Source organism: Peromyscus eremicus, unplaced genomic scaffold (assembly GCF_949786415.1).
Source record: "Peromyscus eremicus unplaced genomic scaffold, PerEre_H2_v1 PerEre#2#unplaced_230, whole genome shotgun sequence".
Taxonomy (NCBI): Eukaryota; Metazoa; Chordata; class Mammalia; order Rodentia; family Cricetidae; genus Peromyscus; species Peromyscus eremicus.
The window spans coordinates 189,928-208,314 of NW_026734466.1; the positions used below are offsets into that span (position 1 = coordinate 189,928).

An 18,387-nucleotide genomic window follows, 5' to 3' on the forward strand; every position below is an offset into this window, starting at 1 on the left:
TGTTTTTGTTATTGTTATTTTTACTGACAGTGGATTCTAGGGCCTTTTGAATGCTAGGCCAGTTTGTGCCATTGTGCTGTATATCTAGCTCAGAGTTTCCACAACTTTTATTGATAATTGTGCAGCCTGGGTTGGTCTGAACTCCTGATCCTTCTGTCTCAAACTTCTGAGGCAGTGTACTCAGATCCAAGGTATCATTAAATACTCTGTTGATAAAATATTTTAGGGTGGGAGCAGAGAAGATCCAAGATAAGCATGGTATGCCTGGTAACAATAGGAAAAGAAGATGGTCTGTCAAAACCCTTCAAAACTGAGAAGATGAAATCATGTCAAAGAACATACTATTTAAGAAATCAAATAAATGTTGTAGTGTTGGATTGTTACTTAGAGTATACATAGAGTATGTGAAAAGGGAGAATGTGAGGCCGATGTAAACACAGAAAACTGACCAGTGATGTGTGCCAGTGTAGAGGATGACCAGTGATGTGTGCCAGTGTAGAGGATGACCAGTGATGTGTGCCAGTGTAGAGGATGACCAGTGATGTGTGCCAGTGTAGAGGATGACCAGTGATGTGTGCCAGTGTAGAGGATGGCCAGTGATGTGTGCCAGTGTAGAGGATGGCCAGTGATGTGTGCCAGTGTAGAGGATGGCCAGTGATGTGTGCCAGTGTAGAGGATGGCCAGTGATGTGTGCCAGTGTAGAGGATGGCCAGTGATGTGTGCCAGTGTTCCTTACTTCAGGAGATAGAACATGACTCCTTTGCTTTTACCTAAAAGTTGGTGGGACTCAGTCACTTCTAGAGACGGGCCATGTGAAGGAAAAACTGACACTGTAATGGAGAAGCCTGCCAAACAGCACCTCATCCAACTGATGAAGAGTCATATCATCAGTGATGTTTTATACATGTCATATTCTCCTTGACATGTGGTAGTGACTGTAGTCATCTCTGACAAAATACTTAGTTTTAGTGCAGTGTTCTGGGTGGACAGACGAACTGTGGTGATGTAACATGTTGTCATTAGGGGAAATTGGGCTAAGGGGACACAGACACTCTGTACCATCTTTCAGATTTTCCATCAATAGAAAATGATTCCAGACACAAAGTTTGAATATTTGGCTTATTTTAGAAAGCAGCTCTTGGGCCTTTTTTGTTGTTGGTTTTGTTTGATTTGAGACAAAAGTTTCCTTGAGTAGTCTTAGCTGGCTAGAACTCACTATACAGACCAGGCTTGCCTCAGACTCCCTAGTACCTTCCTAGTGCAGGGATTAGAGGCATGCCCCACCACACCTGCCTGGTCACCTTTCTTGATTTGTGAAATTCAGTATTGAAAAGAATAGAAACAATTTTAGTATTAACCATGCATTTCTAGTCAACATGCCTCATTTTAATATTTCTCATAAAATGGATTAATATATAACGATATCAGTTTTGCGTTTACAATGAGTTCTTTTATTTGAAAACCATAGCTCATTTATATGTAAAATTTAGTGGCCATTGAAATTTCACATTCATTATGAAACTTGGAAACTGTAGACTAAGGTTAATGAGGTACAAGCAAATAGCTGTTTTGAAGGGGGAAAAGTTAATCATTTAGTAGATTATTTTGAGAGTCCACATTGTGATTTCTTGAGGGATTATAATTTGGAAAGTACTTGTTTTGATATTGTGTTAGATCAAAATATACCATTTTTGGAACTTAAATTTTAATAGCATTATCAGTTAAAATAACATAAAACTAATCTAGTAGAATAAAGGAATACTTTAAAGCAATTTAAAATGCAGTCTTCAGTTGTAGTCTCTATGAACAATGAATCTAAGTAAGTTTCATATAAGTTTCTATCACTTCTTTTCTAGATTTGCTGTCTAGGATCGATTTGGATGAACTCATGAAAAAGGACGAACCACCTCTTGATTTTCCTGATACACTGGAAGGCTTTGAATATGCTTTTAATGAAAGTAAGTGCTGTATATTATACATACATATATGCATATGTATAATTTATTTCACGGTGTTTATAGAATCACAGGAAGCATATTAGTTACTGTTAGATATTTATCTAACTAGAATATTGCAGGATTTTTGGGAGATTACTTTGCATAGTAAAATCCTTCACTACAGTGAAAGAATCAGGGAACAATTTTCTCTAGTTGTCAAGTCACATAAATTAATAGACATAAATTTGACTTAGTTTATACATTTCAACTTTGAGCATTCCCCTCTGATATCTAACTGAAAACTCCTAATTGAATTACATAGAAAGGTACATTCTTTACCTAGCTGTTGGAAATGAGATGACTGGCAGTCGTTATATGGGGCAATATTTTAAAGTAGAGTACCCAGGATTCCATTATTCTTCAGGGAAATATTTGTTTAAAATCTTTTTAAGTTTGGGATAAAATAACCTTTATACCCGAGTTGTTGGAAAAGGCATCATACACCCACCATACACTATTATCTTTGAAGGCTTTCTGCTGTTGTGGGCAGGTAGCATGAAGTTGTCATTTCCATCTGTTGCGTTTATAGCTCTAAATTTGTAATCGCTCATCACTGTTCTTGCCAGACCCCTGTATAGTGTCCCCCCTTGCACTCATAGATATAAGGGGCTTCTTCTGCCCGTGTGTTCTTGAGTGCTCAGTGAATTTAAAGAGAAGACAATAGAAACTTTGATCACTTTTAGATATTATTTTTTATAAAAAATGCTTTATGACAAAACATGTATAAATAGTAATATTTTGCCTGTTGGGGGGAAGGATTAAAGCAATTGGCCTGTGGGCTGTTTGTCTTCTGATTATCAGAATTTTTCTGTCGAAAGCAAGGGGGATGATGGTCTGTCTTTTTTCATTGTAAATAGACTGAATTAAACCTTTTAGTAAATAGAGACCAATGTTTTCCATGAGGAGTTTTTTTATGGACTGCTATGCTCTAGATGTTTGATTGAGCATTGCTCATGGTAAACAAACCTATTTTTTGATATATGAGGCACATTTCAATGAAGAAACACAGCACTTTAATTCTTTAGCACAGAGAATGGGAATATTATGACCAAATACTTACTGGTGTGTGAGGAACACTATATGCCTTATTTGAACCGTACTTGCCCTGGGTCAGGTAATCCAGTCCAGTAAGAGAGAAATGTGGGTAGAGGGATAGCCTGGACATCCTGGGCTCTCCTTGCTTTACCTGTTGTAGCTTGAATGCAGGTCCTGGCACTGTTAATAAAGTTTATTAATCTTCATCAGGGAAGCCCTGTGATTTGAGTGAGTCTGATTGGATAGTTTCAGCCGGTGTTAGGTCTCCTCCTCCTCTTCAGTCTCCATTAATAGCTTATCTTCAGGCCTAGTAGAAAAGTGTTACTCAGAGTTCTGAACCCCATACTCTAGGTAACCCCCACAGTGCATTCTTATGTTCCCACATCATTCTAGACCTCATTGTCCATATATATCACAGATGGCAGCTTACATTGCTGAATTTCTTTGATTCTTGTCTAACTTTCTGAAAAGTTGCTTAGATTTGCAACATTTGTACTTAGGTGGCCTCTAAACTTCTTCAAGCCTGGACCATGCTTATGGCATTGTCTGGTAGCAGTTCTTATCCATAGTGGCCTTAAAGTAGTGTCAGTTTACTTGAAAATATTGAGATGAAGATGAAGACTAGGGACCATTCTTTTATATAGTTAATAGGTTTATGTCATATTGGCATTTGAAGACAAAAATTTAGAGAGAAAGCAAGTATTTAAGACAGTTATTTTTTTTTAATGTTGCCATATTATTATTTATTAAATCATGCTACCGCCAAAGTACCCTATACACCCTCAAAGACAGAGTAAAATCCAGAATAGTATTTTTTTTATATAATATACATGCATAATTTTAATAATAATAATAAAAAATGATAATAGAGCAGTTTAATGATGTATTTACCAAATTTAAAGAAGTCTTCTGAGTACTTCTTCAATTTACTTGCCATTTATTTCATAGGGAGAAAGTAACCACTCCCATATTTCTGATTTAATCTTGTACTTTGTTTTTGTTTTTTTTTTTTCCTTTTCTTTTTTTTTTGTAAAAATTTTTATTTTGCAATACAATTCAGTTCTACATATCAGCCACGGATTCCCTTGTTCTCCCCCCTCCCGCCCCCCTCACCTTCCCCCTAGCCCGCCCCCCATTCCAATCTCCTCCAGGGCAAAGCCTTCCCCACAGACTGAGATCAACCTGGTGGACTCAGTCCAGGTAGGCCCAGTCCCCTCCTCCCAGGCTGAGCCAAGGGACCCTGCATAGGCCCCAGGTTTCAAACAGCCGACTCATGCAATGAGCACAGGACCCAGTGCCACTGCCTGGATGCCTCCCAAACAGATCAGGCCAATCAACTTGTCTCACCCACTCAGAGGGCCTGATCCAGTTGGTGACCCCTCAGCCATTGGTTCATATTTCATGTGTTTCCGTTTGTTTGGCTATTTGTCTCTGTGCTTTATCCGACCTTGGTCTCAACAATTCTCTCTCATATACACCCTCCTCATTCTCGCTAATTGGACTCCCAGAGATCCTCCTGGGGCCTAGTCATGGATCTCTGCATCCAGATCCCTCAGTAGTTGGATGAGGTTTCTAGCACGACAATTAGGGTGTTTGGCCATCCCATCACCAGAGTAGGTCAGTTCGGACTGTCTCGACCATTGCCAGCAGTCTGTTGTGGGGGTATCTTTGTGGATTTCTGTGGGCCTCTCTAGCACTTTGTTTCTTCCTAGTCTCATGTGGTCTTCATTTACCATGGTCTCCTATTCCTTGTTCTCCCTCTCTGTTGTTGATCCAGCTGGGATCTCCCACTCACCCAAGCTCTCTTTCCCTCGACCCTCGCCCTTCACTACCCCCAAATGGTCAGATGATAATTACAATCAGCCCCTATCATCAGCAAAATGTTGGAATGTTAAGTCCTAACCCGCCTCCAATTGCAGTGCCACTGACAATGTCCTAAATGACAGTCTGGGCTCAGCTCTGCCTAGACTCTTGACAGGTTCAACAGAGGATTACTGAGGTATACACTAAGCACTCCTGGGAAACCTGTGAAATGGGTATCTGTCTGGTAAAAAGAGCTATCTCTCCCTACCTCAGCAAATGAGGAATCTAGGTCCCTATTAGCACATACCCATGACATACCAAAGTTCCATGCTGGCTGCTGGTCTCTTGTGGCTCTCAAACCTCCTCACCAGGCTCTTTTGGGCTGCATACTTCCCCCACTTCTTTAAAATTGGCATGACTTTCCTTACCATTCTGCTGTCCTCGGCCTCCCAAGGGGTAGTCATGTCAGCTTTGGACTCCTCCAAATGATTTTTGCTTCTTTTTGTCCCCAAGAAATACCCATGGCAGCTTTGAAGTCCTGAAAGAAACCACCTTTCCACCTGGGAAGTGGCCTTGTTCAGGGTTTTACTGTTCCCTCCCTTACACTTACATGTGTGTCTAGTGGGTGTGTACATGTGAATGAAGGCACCTATGGAGACCAGAGGTGTTGAACACATGGAGCTGAAATTACACCAGTTGTCTGTGAGTCACCTTGTGTGGGTGCCGGGAATTGGACATCCATCCTTACTAAAACTATGAGAGGACAGAAAAAGAAGGGACAGAGAGTTCAGGACAGAACTGAAGCTGTATAGACAGAATTTTGTCTTAGATAAATAAAGTGAATGGACAAAAGAGCATGTTGTAAATAGATTCTTTTCCTTCAGATAACTCCATGGTGGACATAGTGTCTTCCCCTTGACTCTGGAAGGAATCATCTCTGAGCAGGCACCTGGGAAAATTCCTGTATCTACCTTTTGCATTTTCTTTCACTTGTCTGTCTGTCTGTATATCTATCTATCTGTCTATCTATCTATCTATCTGTCTATCTATCTATCTATCTATCTATCTATCTATCTATCTATCTAATTATTTATAGATATAGTCTCCCTACTTATCACAGATTGGCCTGCAACTTTCTATGTAGACCTCTAATGGTGCTATAAATAACTGGGCATTTGATGTGGAAGAGTGAACTAGATCTTTATCTCTCTGCCTGCATAAAAATCAACTCCAAATGAATCAGCTACCTTCATGTAAGACCTGATACTCTGGAATTACTATTGGAAAAGTAGGGAAAACTCTCCAAGGAAGAGACATAGGTTAGAACTTTGTGAATTAAACTCCATTCATCCAGGAGATATGGCCAACCATTGATAAATGAGTTGTCATAAATGTCACCATATGAACTAGTCTGGATATTATCAAATGACAAAAAAAATTTGCCTTTGTGTGAATTAAACACCCTTGGACATTGTTGGCAGAGCAAACATTGATTCAATCATCCTGAGACACAGTGTGGAGATTTCTCAAAGTCTGAAATCATGTCTGCCCTGTGATCCAGTCATCTCAACATTCTGGACATAACAAAGGAAAGGAGGTCAGGATGCCAAAGAGTCCTCTGTACTGCCCCATGTACCCAAGACCTGTTCCTGACAACCAGGCTATGGAGTTAACCAGTGTGCAGCAAGGGGTGAACTGATACAGCACAGTGCAGGACCCCTCATGAAACCAAAACCAGACCTGCCAGATGGCCCATGCTGTCTGTGTCTCCACAGGAAGAGAAGTGAGCTGCTTTTTGAGTTTCTTCTGACAGTGATTTGGTTGCAGGGGGCCAGGACTTCTGTCATTTTGGAAACCTCTCAGTCTCTAGTTCACAGGCCCTTGTCCCTTGAAGAAAACTCTGCCCCCTCAACAGGATGTGAATGGCAGGGCAGAAACATAAGTTGAGGAGGGAACCAGGTTACAGGCTACACAAAGGCAGTGCCTTGTGATTAGGAGTCAGGGCCCTTGTGAGCATTTCCACACCCAAATATAAGGATTTTTTGATGATGCTGAGATAGGACAACTGCAGAGAAAGATGGAAGTATTTCAAAATGAATCAAAACCTAATCCTTTAACAATGTGTCTAGCCTACAACCACATGTCTGTCTAAGAAGAATGTGATTAGGCCTTATAATTCAGGAGGTACAAACCTGTCACCCCAGTACCCAGGATTCTGAACGGGAGTATCAGGAATTGTGGGTCAACCGAGGCTACATAGCCAGACCTTGTCTCAGCAAAAGAAAGGGGAGATGGATACTGAGACTTGTGGTCAACTTGAGTCCACCTGAAAGACATTATGGTAAGAAAAATTATCCTTAAAAGAGAGAAATACTTCATATGTGGAGCCTAAAACAAAATTCTCCATTAGTGATAATAGCGGGATGGAGAGATGTTTCCAGGATGCAGACTAGGCAGTATGTAGGAGGAAGAGGGCAGAGATCTAATGCACAGAATGAAGACCAAAGTACATCATGGAGAATGAGGGTTGCTCTCACCACAGGGAGAAAGGGTGCATTCAGAAGACAGACATGCTGACCAATTCACTATCAGAATGTTTATATAGATATAAATCAGGACACCAGAGCATGTGGTTCAACTATACAAAGGAATTTATTGTAGCAAGAAAACAATCTCTTTATTCAGATATTTGTGCCGTATATCTTTTTGTCTGGTGCCTGTCTTTCTTGGTAACACTTCTGCAGAGCAATCTTATGCCCAGCTCTCTGAGCATATCCTCGATGGCTGATCTTCACCTGGATACACAAGGCATAAAGTCATCAGTCCCTCAGCTCTCACTATCTAGGACCTTTCCTTAGAGACTGTCTTCATGGTTCAGTTCTCTAGGTATTGGTTGATGTCACTCTCTAAAAGGGGACCCACTCTAAAAAGCCCTCAAATTACTGTCAGTGTTCTCTATGTCTGTCCCTTGCAGCCGGCAGTACTTCTGATGGAGAAGTGGTGTCCCTGCCTAGGTGACCGAGAAAACAGTAACAACAGCTGACTCCATAGAGTAGATGGAGGGGACTTGAGCAGCACCTCACCCTCACATGGCTCCTGCCAGGACAGAGAGGCATTACCCTCAGTGAGGTAAGTCTCCAAGCTGCCTCAGACACTGTTCCACCAAAACAAGGAGTTAGTACAAGGGCCTGGGTGTTACCTGGATCAGTAGACATTTTCTTTTGTTGCTCTTAGTCCATCTGCTTGTAAGCCTCTGGCCCAAATTCTCTGTCAATCAGAAGCCTCTTCCATCAAGGAGACCTGGTAACAAGGCATTTTGTGAAGATGACCAAATGTTCACTTGTCCATCACCCTGTAACCAATCATAACTTCCCCATGGCCTGAGCAGAGAAGTATCACCTGTGTGTTCCCCCTTCCATCCAGTGTGTTAGGGCTTGAGTGGCATCTCCTGCTCTAAGCACCATCCAGTTGAAAATGTCCCTTGCTGAGTGTAGTCCCAGGAGTCTCCTTGGTAGCCCCAGCATAGGGTCATACAGGCAGCAAAAGTCTTTCCCAGCCTGCTGCCTGGAGACACAAAGCTTCAGCACCAGCCATGTCCCTACAGGATGTCAGAAAGAAAACAGCTAGGATCTTTGTGTGAGATACTGTTGAAAGTAGTATCTTGGGGTGTAGTAGAGTGTGGTCTTGGGGTATACTAAAATGTGGTTTGGGGTATACTACAGTGTGGGCCTAAGGAGGGGTGTGAATCTGACCCCTTAAATCCCTTTAAGTGTCTCTGAGTTATCTTAGGAGGTGGAAATATGGCAGGAGACCATGAGCCACCCAGAGGAACACCCACACTGTCAGGCCGGGGGTTGCCATTGTTTTTCCATCAACAGATTCTATCCAGGATCACGCTTGGAACCAGCTCCATCTCTGAATCCAACTGTCAAACACTCCAGACTTCCCCTTGCTTCCACTCAAAGCACAGCTGGTGGGCCTTCCCTTGCACAGGACCGGATGCCCTGGGGGAAAATGTGCACCATGCCATGTGTTGGCTTCACGTGGCTCCTGCGAAGCAGTAGAGCAGGGTGGTAAGTGATTGCATTAGGGGTGGAGACAGGAACAAGCTGAGTTAGAGGAATTTTGAGACATTTCCAGAAGGGAAATCACATGAAATATGAAATTACCTTTCTTGGAATGGGAGTCCTCTCCAGTTCAAGCGAACTTCATTAGTGTCAACTGTGCACGAAGTACATTGGGAGAAACGTGTGTGTGTGTGTGTGTGTGTGTGTGTGTGTGTGTGTGTGTGTGTGTGTGTGTGTGTCCCTGTCTGTCCAGATACAGAGTAGAGAAGAGTGCATCCATATGACTCAGGTTGCAAAGCAACAAGCAGTTCAGCAGTAATAGTGCTGGGGTGAGTTATGAAGGTGTCTGGATCTGGTGGGGATGGGAAGCAAGCTGTCTAGTAGTTCAGGATGGTGCTGAGAGCTGCACCATAACTAATGGACTCACCTGTTCCCACACACTCTACCTTCCCAAATGAGCACAAGATGGACACTCCCTGCAAACTCGTTCCTCCTCTGTGTCTGGCTCCAACCTGGTCAGCAATACTCATCTTGAACACATACAAACTGGGCAGGCCCTCTGGGGTCCTCCTCTGCTTCCGGTGCCGCTCTCTCTTCTAATGGCTCATGGTACACCTGGCGACAGGTAGCTGGAATGACGATCACACTGTGCGTGGAAGGTCCTCTGAGGCCTGTTTTCCTAATGATCACAGCACTCCATGGATCCTTGTTTAAAGGATCTCGGGTCCCACGGAGTGCTTCACTTTACTGGCACAATTGTGGCACCACCAGCCATCATGAACCTACCTACAAGGGAGAGTCAGGAGGATCATGAGTCTGTCAGACCTGCCTCCCAGAATCCTTTCTCAGTCCTCAGGGTCCAGGTGATGTGAGAAGGGTGTGCCATGCCCCCTCCTCCCCAGTCATCATCTGCAGACACAGGAACACTTTGCTCCTAGTTTCAGCCTGTGATATGAACACAGCTTCCCATGGTACACAGCCATCTGAACTTCCTACCTGGCTCTCTCCAGCGGCCCTGTGCATCCTCAGCATGCTGCTCTTCACTCTCTGGTTTCAGCTTTGGGGGAGCACAGTGCCTCCAACAGCACTTGAAACAGACACAAAAAAGGGCCCTCTTAGGAGATCATGCAGGTCTTCTGCTTGGCTGTGCTGGCCCTGCGCAGTGCTGGGCCCTCAGTTTGATTCCTCCTGAGTGCCTGTCCTAGTGCTCTTTACCCACCCTTCTCCTCACCCTTGCCCAGCCTCGGGCCACTATCCTCTGCTATCTATCTGCATCTAGGTCAAGTTTCTCAGGAAGGATACTGTGGGATTTGCTTTCTGGTGTGAACTCCCAAAATGGGCATGTCTATAATCTGTTTATTTAAAAGCATATCATTTAGTCCAGGAAACAGCTTAGTGAGTAAAGGCACTTGACCCCAAGCCTGGGGACCTCAATTCATTCCCTAGGACCCACATGGTATAAAGACAGAACTGATTCCTGCAAGTTAACTTCCACACACACATATAGTAAATAAATAGTTTTTTTTTTCTTTAAAGAAATGAACCAGATTTTAAAAAAGGCCTAGATAGAAAAGTGCATTGGAGCCTCTCCACCTACCTGTTACCTTGGCTCCCTCCATGGTCCTCTAAGGTCACAGGCAGGATTTTGTTGCAGCCTAGGCGCTCCCTCTTTTCTGTTGGTATGCAGCAGCATAAACTTCTCAGGCCTTTTATAATCCTTCTCCGTAGGCTCTTCCAAATCCGCTTTCTAAAGGGGGCTCTGGGTGCAGTCTGGCACCGGCCACTGAGGTGTCCCTGAGGTATTTCTGGGGAGGATGGGCTGAGGTCTTTTTCTTGTACAATCGGACCCTCATCCTGGGCCCCCTTGCTGGAGAATGGAGTTGATCTATCTTGTGAGGTCATGTTGTTCTTTGAAGCAGCTGTAGCAACACTGAGGGGCTGTCCTCTGAGGTCCTCCTGAGGTGCAGTTTGTAGGAGAGATGAGCTGCTCCTTTCATCTCTCTGACCAGCAGTAGACATGCTGTGGGGCTGTCCTCTGAGGTCCTCCTGAGGTGAGGTTTGTGGGAGAGATGAACCGATAATTTCACCTTGTATGTTGACGTCTCTGCACTGAACTTCCTCCATAGTGGTGTGATGAGATAAAACATCCTGTGAGGACGCCTTGCTCTTTGATTTGTTAGGGCCAGCTTCGGACACATTCCAGGATAACTTACTGGAATAAGTTTCCAGTGCTGAAGACACTGTGGTACATATTTCATCGGAAGTGATAACAGTGCTCTCTGAATCCCCCGAGGTGCTGTTCGTGAAATTAGCCTCATGTACACACTGGGGGCAGGACACTGTGGTACATATTTCATCGGAGGTGTTAATAGTGCTCTCTGAATCCCCCGAGGTGCTGTTCGTGAAATTAGCCTCATGTACACACTGGGGGCAGGACACTGTGGTACATATTTCATCGGAGGTGTTAACAGTGCTCTCTGAATCCCCCGAGGTGCTGTTCGTGAAATTAGCCTCATGTACACACTGGGGGCAGGACACTGTGGTACATATTTCATCGGAGGTGTTAATAGTGCTCTCTGAATCCCCCGAGGTGCTGTTCGTGAAATTAGCCTCATGTACACACTGGGGGCAGGACACTGTGGTACATATTTCATCGGAGGTGTTAACAGTGCTCTCTGAATCCCCCGAGGTGCTGTTCGTGAAATTAGCCTCATGTACACACTGGGGGCAGGACACTGTGGTACATATTTCATCGGAGGTGTTAACAGTGCTCTCTGAATCCCCCGAGGTGCTGTTCGGGATATTAGCCTCATGTACACACTGGGGGCAGGACACTGTGGTACATATTTCATCGGAGGTGTTAATAGTGCTCTCTGAATCCCCCGAGGTGCTGTTCGTGAAATTAGCCTCATGTACACACTGGGGGCAGGACACTGTGGTACATATTTCATCGGAGGTGTTAATAGTGCTCTCTGAATCCCCCGAGGTGCTGTTCGGGAAATTAGCCTCATGTACACACTGGGGGCAGGACACTGTGGTACATATTTCATCGGAGGTGTTAACAGTGCTCTCTGAATCCCCCGAGGTGCTGTTCGAGAAATTAGCCTCATGTACACACTGGGGGCAAGACACTATGGTACATATTTCATCAGAGGTGTTAATAGTGCTCTCTGAATCCCCCGAGGTGCTGTTCGTGAAATTAGCCTCATGCACACACTGGGGGCAGATTCTGTGAATGGGGGCTGTTTTCTTGTCAGGGCAGTTCAGGGTGGGAGGCCTACTGTACCTCGTTCTCCCCTTTTTGTCATTCTCGGGACTCTCAGTTAGAGTGTGCAAACTGGAAGAAGTGGAAAGGATAGAGACACTAGATCCCCTCTTGATAGTCACTTTAGGTGTTGTGGGAGGGCCTGTAAGGTTCAAGGTTCCAGCAGACTGCTTGGGCTGAAGATCTTTTGTAATGTCTTCCCAGGGTGACTGCTGCCTAAGAATCAAGTAGGTGGCCATCACTTGATCAAACTTCTTCTCGTGTAAAGCTTCCAGGATCTGTCCTTGCTTATAACCCATGACACCCATGATGGCCATCACAGTGGGGTCTGGGTAGCTGTCCTCATCGTTCTCTCTAAAGGGATTGGGAGAACCTTCATTGCCATGCTTCAGCCATTGAAAGCCCACAACATCATCTATTGTTGGTCTTTCTCCAGGATTTATAGTTAACAACTTAGCAATAAGATCCCAAAGCTCTGGCGACAGCTTGAATTCAACAGAGTACTTTCCCACCAAGATCTGCTCCTTTATTCCTACAAAGGCAGTTCCCTTGAAAGGGAGGCACCCTGTAGACATAAAGTAGAGTACAACCCCCAAACTCCAGATGTCGGTTGCTCGGCCATCGTAGCCTCCACCTTTAAAGACTTCTGGGGCACAATAAGGAACGGTCCCACAGAAATGTGCTAGCTTCTGCCCCAGGGTAAGCTTGGTGCTCAGTCCAAAATCACTGAGTTTTATATTTCCTTTGCCGTCCACTAAAATATTTTCAGGCTTTAGATCCCTGTGAACAATCCCTTTCATGTGACAATACTGAAGGGCACATACCATCTGTTTAAATACCTTACGGGACTCCTCCTCCTGTAGGTAGCCAAACTCCACAATCCTGTCCATCAGCTCTCCGCCTATGGCATAGTCCATCACTATGTACGTGGTATTTGTGGTGTCGATTATGTGCAGAAGTTGAATGATATTGGGATGGTCTAGAGATTTCATTATTTCAATTTCTGATTTGATGAGGCTATTCTTTGTGCCTTTTGGAAGAACTTTTACTGCTACCCTTGTCTGGGTGAGTAGATGGCTAGCCAATTTTACTTCTCCAAATGCTCCCCGACCAAGGGTCTTTAGGATTTCATAGTGCTCTGTTAGAGCCTCTTCGTCAGAGGAGTTGTACTGTAGGGTGTTGCCTTGAGCCATTTCCCACTTCTTCCTCTTTGTTGATATAAAGGCTCGTACCAACACCAACTAGTGATGCAAGATAAAAATTAATTAAAGCAGATCTAGGAAAAACATTTATAGCTATAAATTCCTGCGGTTAAACAAAAGATGGATGTCCAAAATAACCTAATGATGCATGTCATGGTCATAGGACAACAAGAACAAGCCAAACCCAAAAGAAATAGAAGAAATGCTCAAGTCCAGAGCAGAAATGGGTGAAATGGAAACTAAATTACAAATACCAATGTAACAAAGACTTGATTATTTTAAGAATAAATATAATTGATGTGATCTTAACCAAAATAGCTAATAGAAAAATTGAAGATACAATTTAACAATATTAGAGACAAAATAAGAAACTAATAGAAAACTTTAAGATACAAGTTAATAATATGGGAGACAAAATAACATTCGATTACCAGAGATACAACTGAAATCCAGACATCTAGACAATCACTAGGGAATGTTTTTAAAATGTTCCAGTGAATTGGAATAATCTAGAATAAACTTCTAGACACACATTAGCTACCAAAACTCAACTGAGAACATATAAAACACCTAAACTGAAAGACTGTCAGAGTCAGAGGCAGTGGATGACAATACAAACTGTTTTCTGGACAAAGCAGGGCAGTTGCCCATCTGAATTTACAGCACTGTGACCTGCTTAAGCTCACTCCAGACAAAAGTCTCAGCATGAAGAGGGGAGGTTGGACAAGAAGTCACACTCCTGATGAGCTATTGACAACTGATAGATTCCGGGAGAGGGAGAAAACTTTTTAAGGGTGTGGCCCCTGGTAGGTGGGACCTACCACACTTCAGTGGAAGGCCATATATCCAAGAGTATAAGGACAACAGAGACTGTACTTGATGGTGGAAAACAAAACAAAAAGACACAAATATGGGTGGTAGGAAAGAGAGTATGGAAGATTTGAGAGAAATTGGAGGAAGGGATAAACATGACCAAAATATATTGTATGAAATTCTCAAAGAACTAATTTAAAACAGAAAGAAAAGCAACAAAATTGAAATAGTAACTTAAAATAATCTCTTGACAAAACAAAAACAAAAAAAAACAAAAACAAAAAAGAACAACAACAGAAAAACCTTCAGGACTAGACAAACTCATTGGTGATTTCTATCAGACCTCTGAAGATCAGAGTGCAGAGCTAAGCCACTAGTTAGCCATAGAGGCCAGGTGTTGATGGCTTACACCTTCAATCCCAGCACTCAGGAGGCAGAGGCAGATGGATTTCTCTAAGTTCAAGACCACCCTGGACAACATGAGATTAATCCAGTCTAAAAGAAAAACAGAGCCAGCTGGTGATGGCTCATACCTTTAACCTCAGCACTAGGAAGGTGGAGACCTATAGGGATATGGCTGGGCAGAGAAAGGAATATAGGGTGGGAGGAGACAGGAGCTCATTGTATTCAGTCTGAGGATTCCTGGAGACAGACTCTTGTACACTTTCATTCTGAGGATGGCTAGAGGTAAGAAGTCTCTCTAGTGGCTAGGTTTTTTGTCTTAATGATCTTCAGGAAAGCTTTGTTAGAGCATACATAAAATATCACCAAGATACCAGTGCTTCTCAGACGATTGCATGAAATGAAAAGGGTTAGGATGCTTCCAGACTCATCCTAGGAGTGTGTATTACTCAGGTACCAAAACCAGGTGGATAAGGTAACAAGAAAAAGGTATAATCAACATCCTTGGTGAACACGGATGCAACAGTCCTTAGGAAGAGTACTTAATAGTTCACACGAAATTCAACAGCACTTAAAAGGACCATACTTGATGATGAAGATGGGTTCACCCAGTCATGTAAGGGCTGTAACATATGCCAACTGAATAGCAATGTTGTGCAGAAACAGAAGGGCAAGAATCAAATACTCAGCTGAAAAGAGTGAAATTGTCATTTTTCAGGGACAACGCATAGACCTGGAAACCATGTTGTGTATAACAAGCCAGTCCCACAAAGACATTTTTTTCAAATCTTGGATGTCAGGTTGGGGAGTGGACCTGATAGTAAAAGGGAATGATTAGGGATGTGAAGGGGAAAGAGGAGGGGGTAAGTATATAGAGTAGGTGAATATTACCAAAGTACATTATGTGCAGATACAGAAATGTTACACTGAAGTTTTTTACTTTATATGCTTAATAGTTACTAAAACAAAAATCTTTAAAAAGTAACAAGAAACAAAGAAAATGAGTAGTTAGAGAAAGAAAAATGGAGGATAGTTAACACAGAAAATTTTAAAAATGTAAAAATTAACATCTAAAACCAGAAACATAAATTACATAAAATAAAACGAAAAATGAAAACCAATACCCCCAAAGCACAACCAGCAAAGTGAGAGAAAAACTCACTCTGTCAAGTAAAACAAGTCACCAGCATCCGAGTCCAAAACTTCACCGATATCCAGGTCCAAAACTGTCACCACCATCCAAGTCCCACAGATCACTCACTACCCAACAGCTCTCTGTACTAGAAGGACAAAACCCAGGCCTAGGCAGTGTGTTATATGCACAGGTGTCAGTCATTCCTCACAATGACTCCTTGTGAGGTCAGAGCAAGACATGGACCAATGAGGGATGGGCACACTCCTGTCTAAAGGACTGTGTTAGCTACTCTGCTGTCACTGCTACCAAGTGCCCCACAAAAAGTAACCTAAGGAAGGTTTGCTTTGGCTCACACTTTGTGAGAACAGGGAAAGCATGGTAGCAAGAGTAGTTGGTGTTAGCATGTGGCTGCTTACACTGTACTGGTCACCCCACCTCCAACACAGGCTTACAAACTGCTTCCTGGAGCTAGGCCCCCCTCCCCAAAGCTAGACAACCAACTTCCCAAGAGAGCATCTAAGATTCACTAAGATGGGATAGCCAGTGAACCCCTGGGGTTCTTTCTCTACTTCCCTAGTGGGATTACAGGTGTGACCTGCAACACATGGCTCAAGTGCTCAAAACATAATTGAGCCATTTCGCCTGGCTCTTCAGGCACAATTTTTAATGCTTATTTTTCATTTTTCAAACATGAAGGACCTATATTCTTTCTGAGTTTAATGAAACAAAACAGGTATTTTTTTCTAAAGATTTAGCTAAATCTTGACTCTGGCAATTCCCTTCACAATAGTAGGTATTGCTCCCCTCCTCAATACAATACATTTTACTTTTTTATTTCAATTTTCATATTGAGTTTTCTGATTCTTTCTGCTGCATTTTTACTCACCACTTTTTAAGCATGCCTGCATTTTATCTGCCATGTGAGATCAATTTGTCCCTGTAGCAGTAGCAGGGAGACCTATAGAACATGGCTTGGTGAATGGTGCAGCTAGTTAGAGTTGTGGTATTACTAAATCACTAAATAAGTCATCGAGGATGCTGAAAATGACCTGGGAAATCCCCATGTGTAGACCACACATCCTGGGAAGGCTAGGAGAAAGAGGACTTGATTATGACCCAGTAATTGCTACAAGGAGAGGCTTGGCATTAAAATCATTTTTTTTCCTACCAGGGTGAATTCTATGGTTTAAAAAGTTTAAGCAGTTTTTAGAAAATCATTGTGATTGCAAGTGGCAGAATCTAGATATGAATCCAGAAGTTGGGGATAAGCACTTAGAAAGCCTTAGTAACTAGATCATTCAGTGGTCTAGAATTCTTTAAATTACTTTCTAATAGAAAAGAGTTCATTTTCACAGGCCGAGAAATTTACCTGCTTCCTCCATAGAGAATGAATAAAGGAAAGGTTAGATCCAAAAGGTTTATGGATAAGTATGAATGTGATAGGTTTTGAAGTGATTCAATTGCTTTTGGGATATATTTGTATTTTTCTGGCTACTTTTGAAATGCTCAAATAATATATTTTGGTTGTCTTCATGGAGTGAAATTCTGTGGTACATGCTGAAAAGTGCTACCTCAAGAAACAACTTTGATTTCATGGTTTTATGCAATCACCTCTTATATTATCTGGCAAGGTGTGCTTCAACATCCTGTTACCTCTGCTGAAATGACAGAAGCTTGCAAAAGATTCAAAGTCACGTGGAGTATCCCCTCCTTGACTAATGGACTTTGCTCCACAGTGACTAAAATGAGTGCTTTCAAGCAGCTTCCTGGCCTTATGCATACCTTTCCTTGCATCACTTAGCAGGACACCTTTTAATAGTCTCTCCAGACCCATTTTCTCATTAGATTTAAAGCTCTTGCAATAGGGCCATGACTCTCCGTGGTGTGAGTAATCCTAACGCCAAGCACTGCATCTTCCAAATAAGCAAAGGAGAGCTCAAAGAAGAGATGCAAGAACGGAAATTGAGGCATACTGTTCACTGTCCACTACTATATCAAAAAGTAAACTCATCTAAATCTAAAAAGCTTCCAGCCCAGGATTATGTGTGTAAATGTGTACTTTCCCATACACCAAGGACAGAAAGAGTAGTGTTGTTCTTTTAATTCAAATACATTGATTGGGAAACAAATTTAGTATTCTGATTTTAAAAGGTCTACTAACAACCTACCACCTAAGGGGTCCACTTTGAATAAACAATGTCTCTGTCCTGGCATGTATTCTTATATATTTCTTAGCCAGAAAAATACAAATTGCATATGACCTAAATGGCTGTAGTTAAAATATGTGAGTGTTCTTCCTTTGGGGCTAGCATTCTCAATTCCATGTTCTACTACAAATAAAGAAAACTTTAAAAAGATTAGGTACATTCTAGTGGTATGTCAACTAATCACTGCTTGGGAAGGAGATTTAGCCTCTTCAGGGATGAGACGATTATTGACTGTTCAGTGTACAGTGGTCAGCCTTGAAAACATATACACACTGCTAACAAAAAAATGAACTCAGCAGGTTGCATATATATATATATATATATATATATATATATATATATATATATATTTGTGCATGGACATATATACATAGACATGTAATTACACTTGTGTATAATGACAGAAATGACAAACGAGGCTATCAGCTTGAAGGTGGCATTCGAGTGAATGAAAAGAGGGG

At 42.5% G+C, this 18,387-nt stretch overlaps 2 protein-coding genes across 2 annotated transcripts in view; one reads left to right on the forward strand and one right to left on the reverse strand.

The window, feature by feature from the left end:
- LOC131901718 (cotranscriptional regulator FAM172A-like) overlaps positions 1 to 8,454 on the forward strand; it is a 26,247-nt gene extending 17,793 nt beyond the window's left edge. The window contains exons 2-3 of the mRNA XM_059252813.1: positions 1,857 to 1,958; positions 7,810 to 8,454. Coding sequence (XP_059108796.1) covers positions 1,857 to 1,958; positions 7,810 to 7,853 — 146 coding nt within the window. The 3' untranslated portion in view covers positions 7,854 to 8,454. The remainder of the gene's footprint in view (positions 1 to 1,856; positions 1,959 to 7,809) is intronic.
- LOC131901714 (sperm motility kinase X-like) lies at positions 7,487 to 15,964 on the reverse strand. Its single transcript, XM_059252810.1, has 7 exons — positions 15,747 to 15,964; positions 10,500 to 13,408; positions 9,899 to 9,989; positions 8,674 to 9,531; positions 8,235 to 8,433; positions 8,035 to 8,135; positions 7,487 to 7,630 (listed from the first exon to the last, which is right to left on the reverse strand). The coding sequence occupies exons 2-3, from the start codon at positions 13,358 to 13,360 to the stop codon at positions 9,956 to 9,958; spliced, it is 2,895 nt and encodes a 964-aa protein (XP_059108793.1). The 5' UTR covers positions 13,361 to 13,408; positions 15,747 to 15,964; the 3' UTR covers positions 7,487 to 7,630; positions 8,035 to 8,135; positions 8,235 to 8,433; positions 8,674 to 9,531; positions 9,899 to 9,955.
- Between the last annotated feature and the right edge of the window lie 2,423 nt (positions 15,965 to 18,387).

Bases quoted from the DNA above. Each gene is read 5' to 3' on its own strand.
- LOC131901714 (XM_059252810.1), bottom strand. From the start codon at position 13,360: ATGGCTCAAGGCAACACCCTACAGTACAACTCCTCTGACGAAGAGGCT. The intron at 9,990-10,499 runs GTAGGTGGAGAG...GTCTGTTTCAAG, and splicing joins GGAGGGAGCCAAGGTAACAG to TGCTGTTGGAGGCACTGTGC.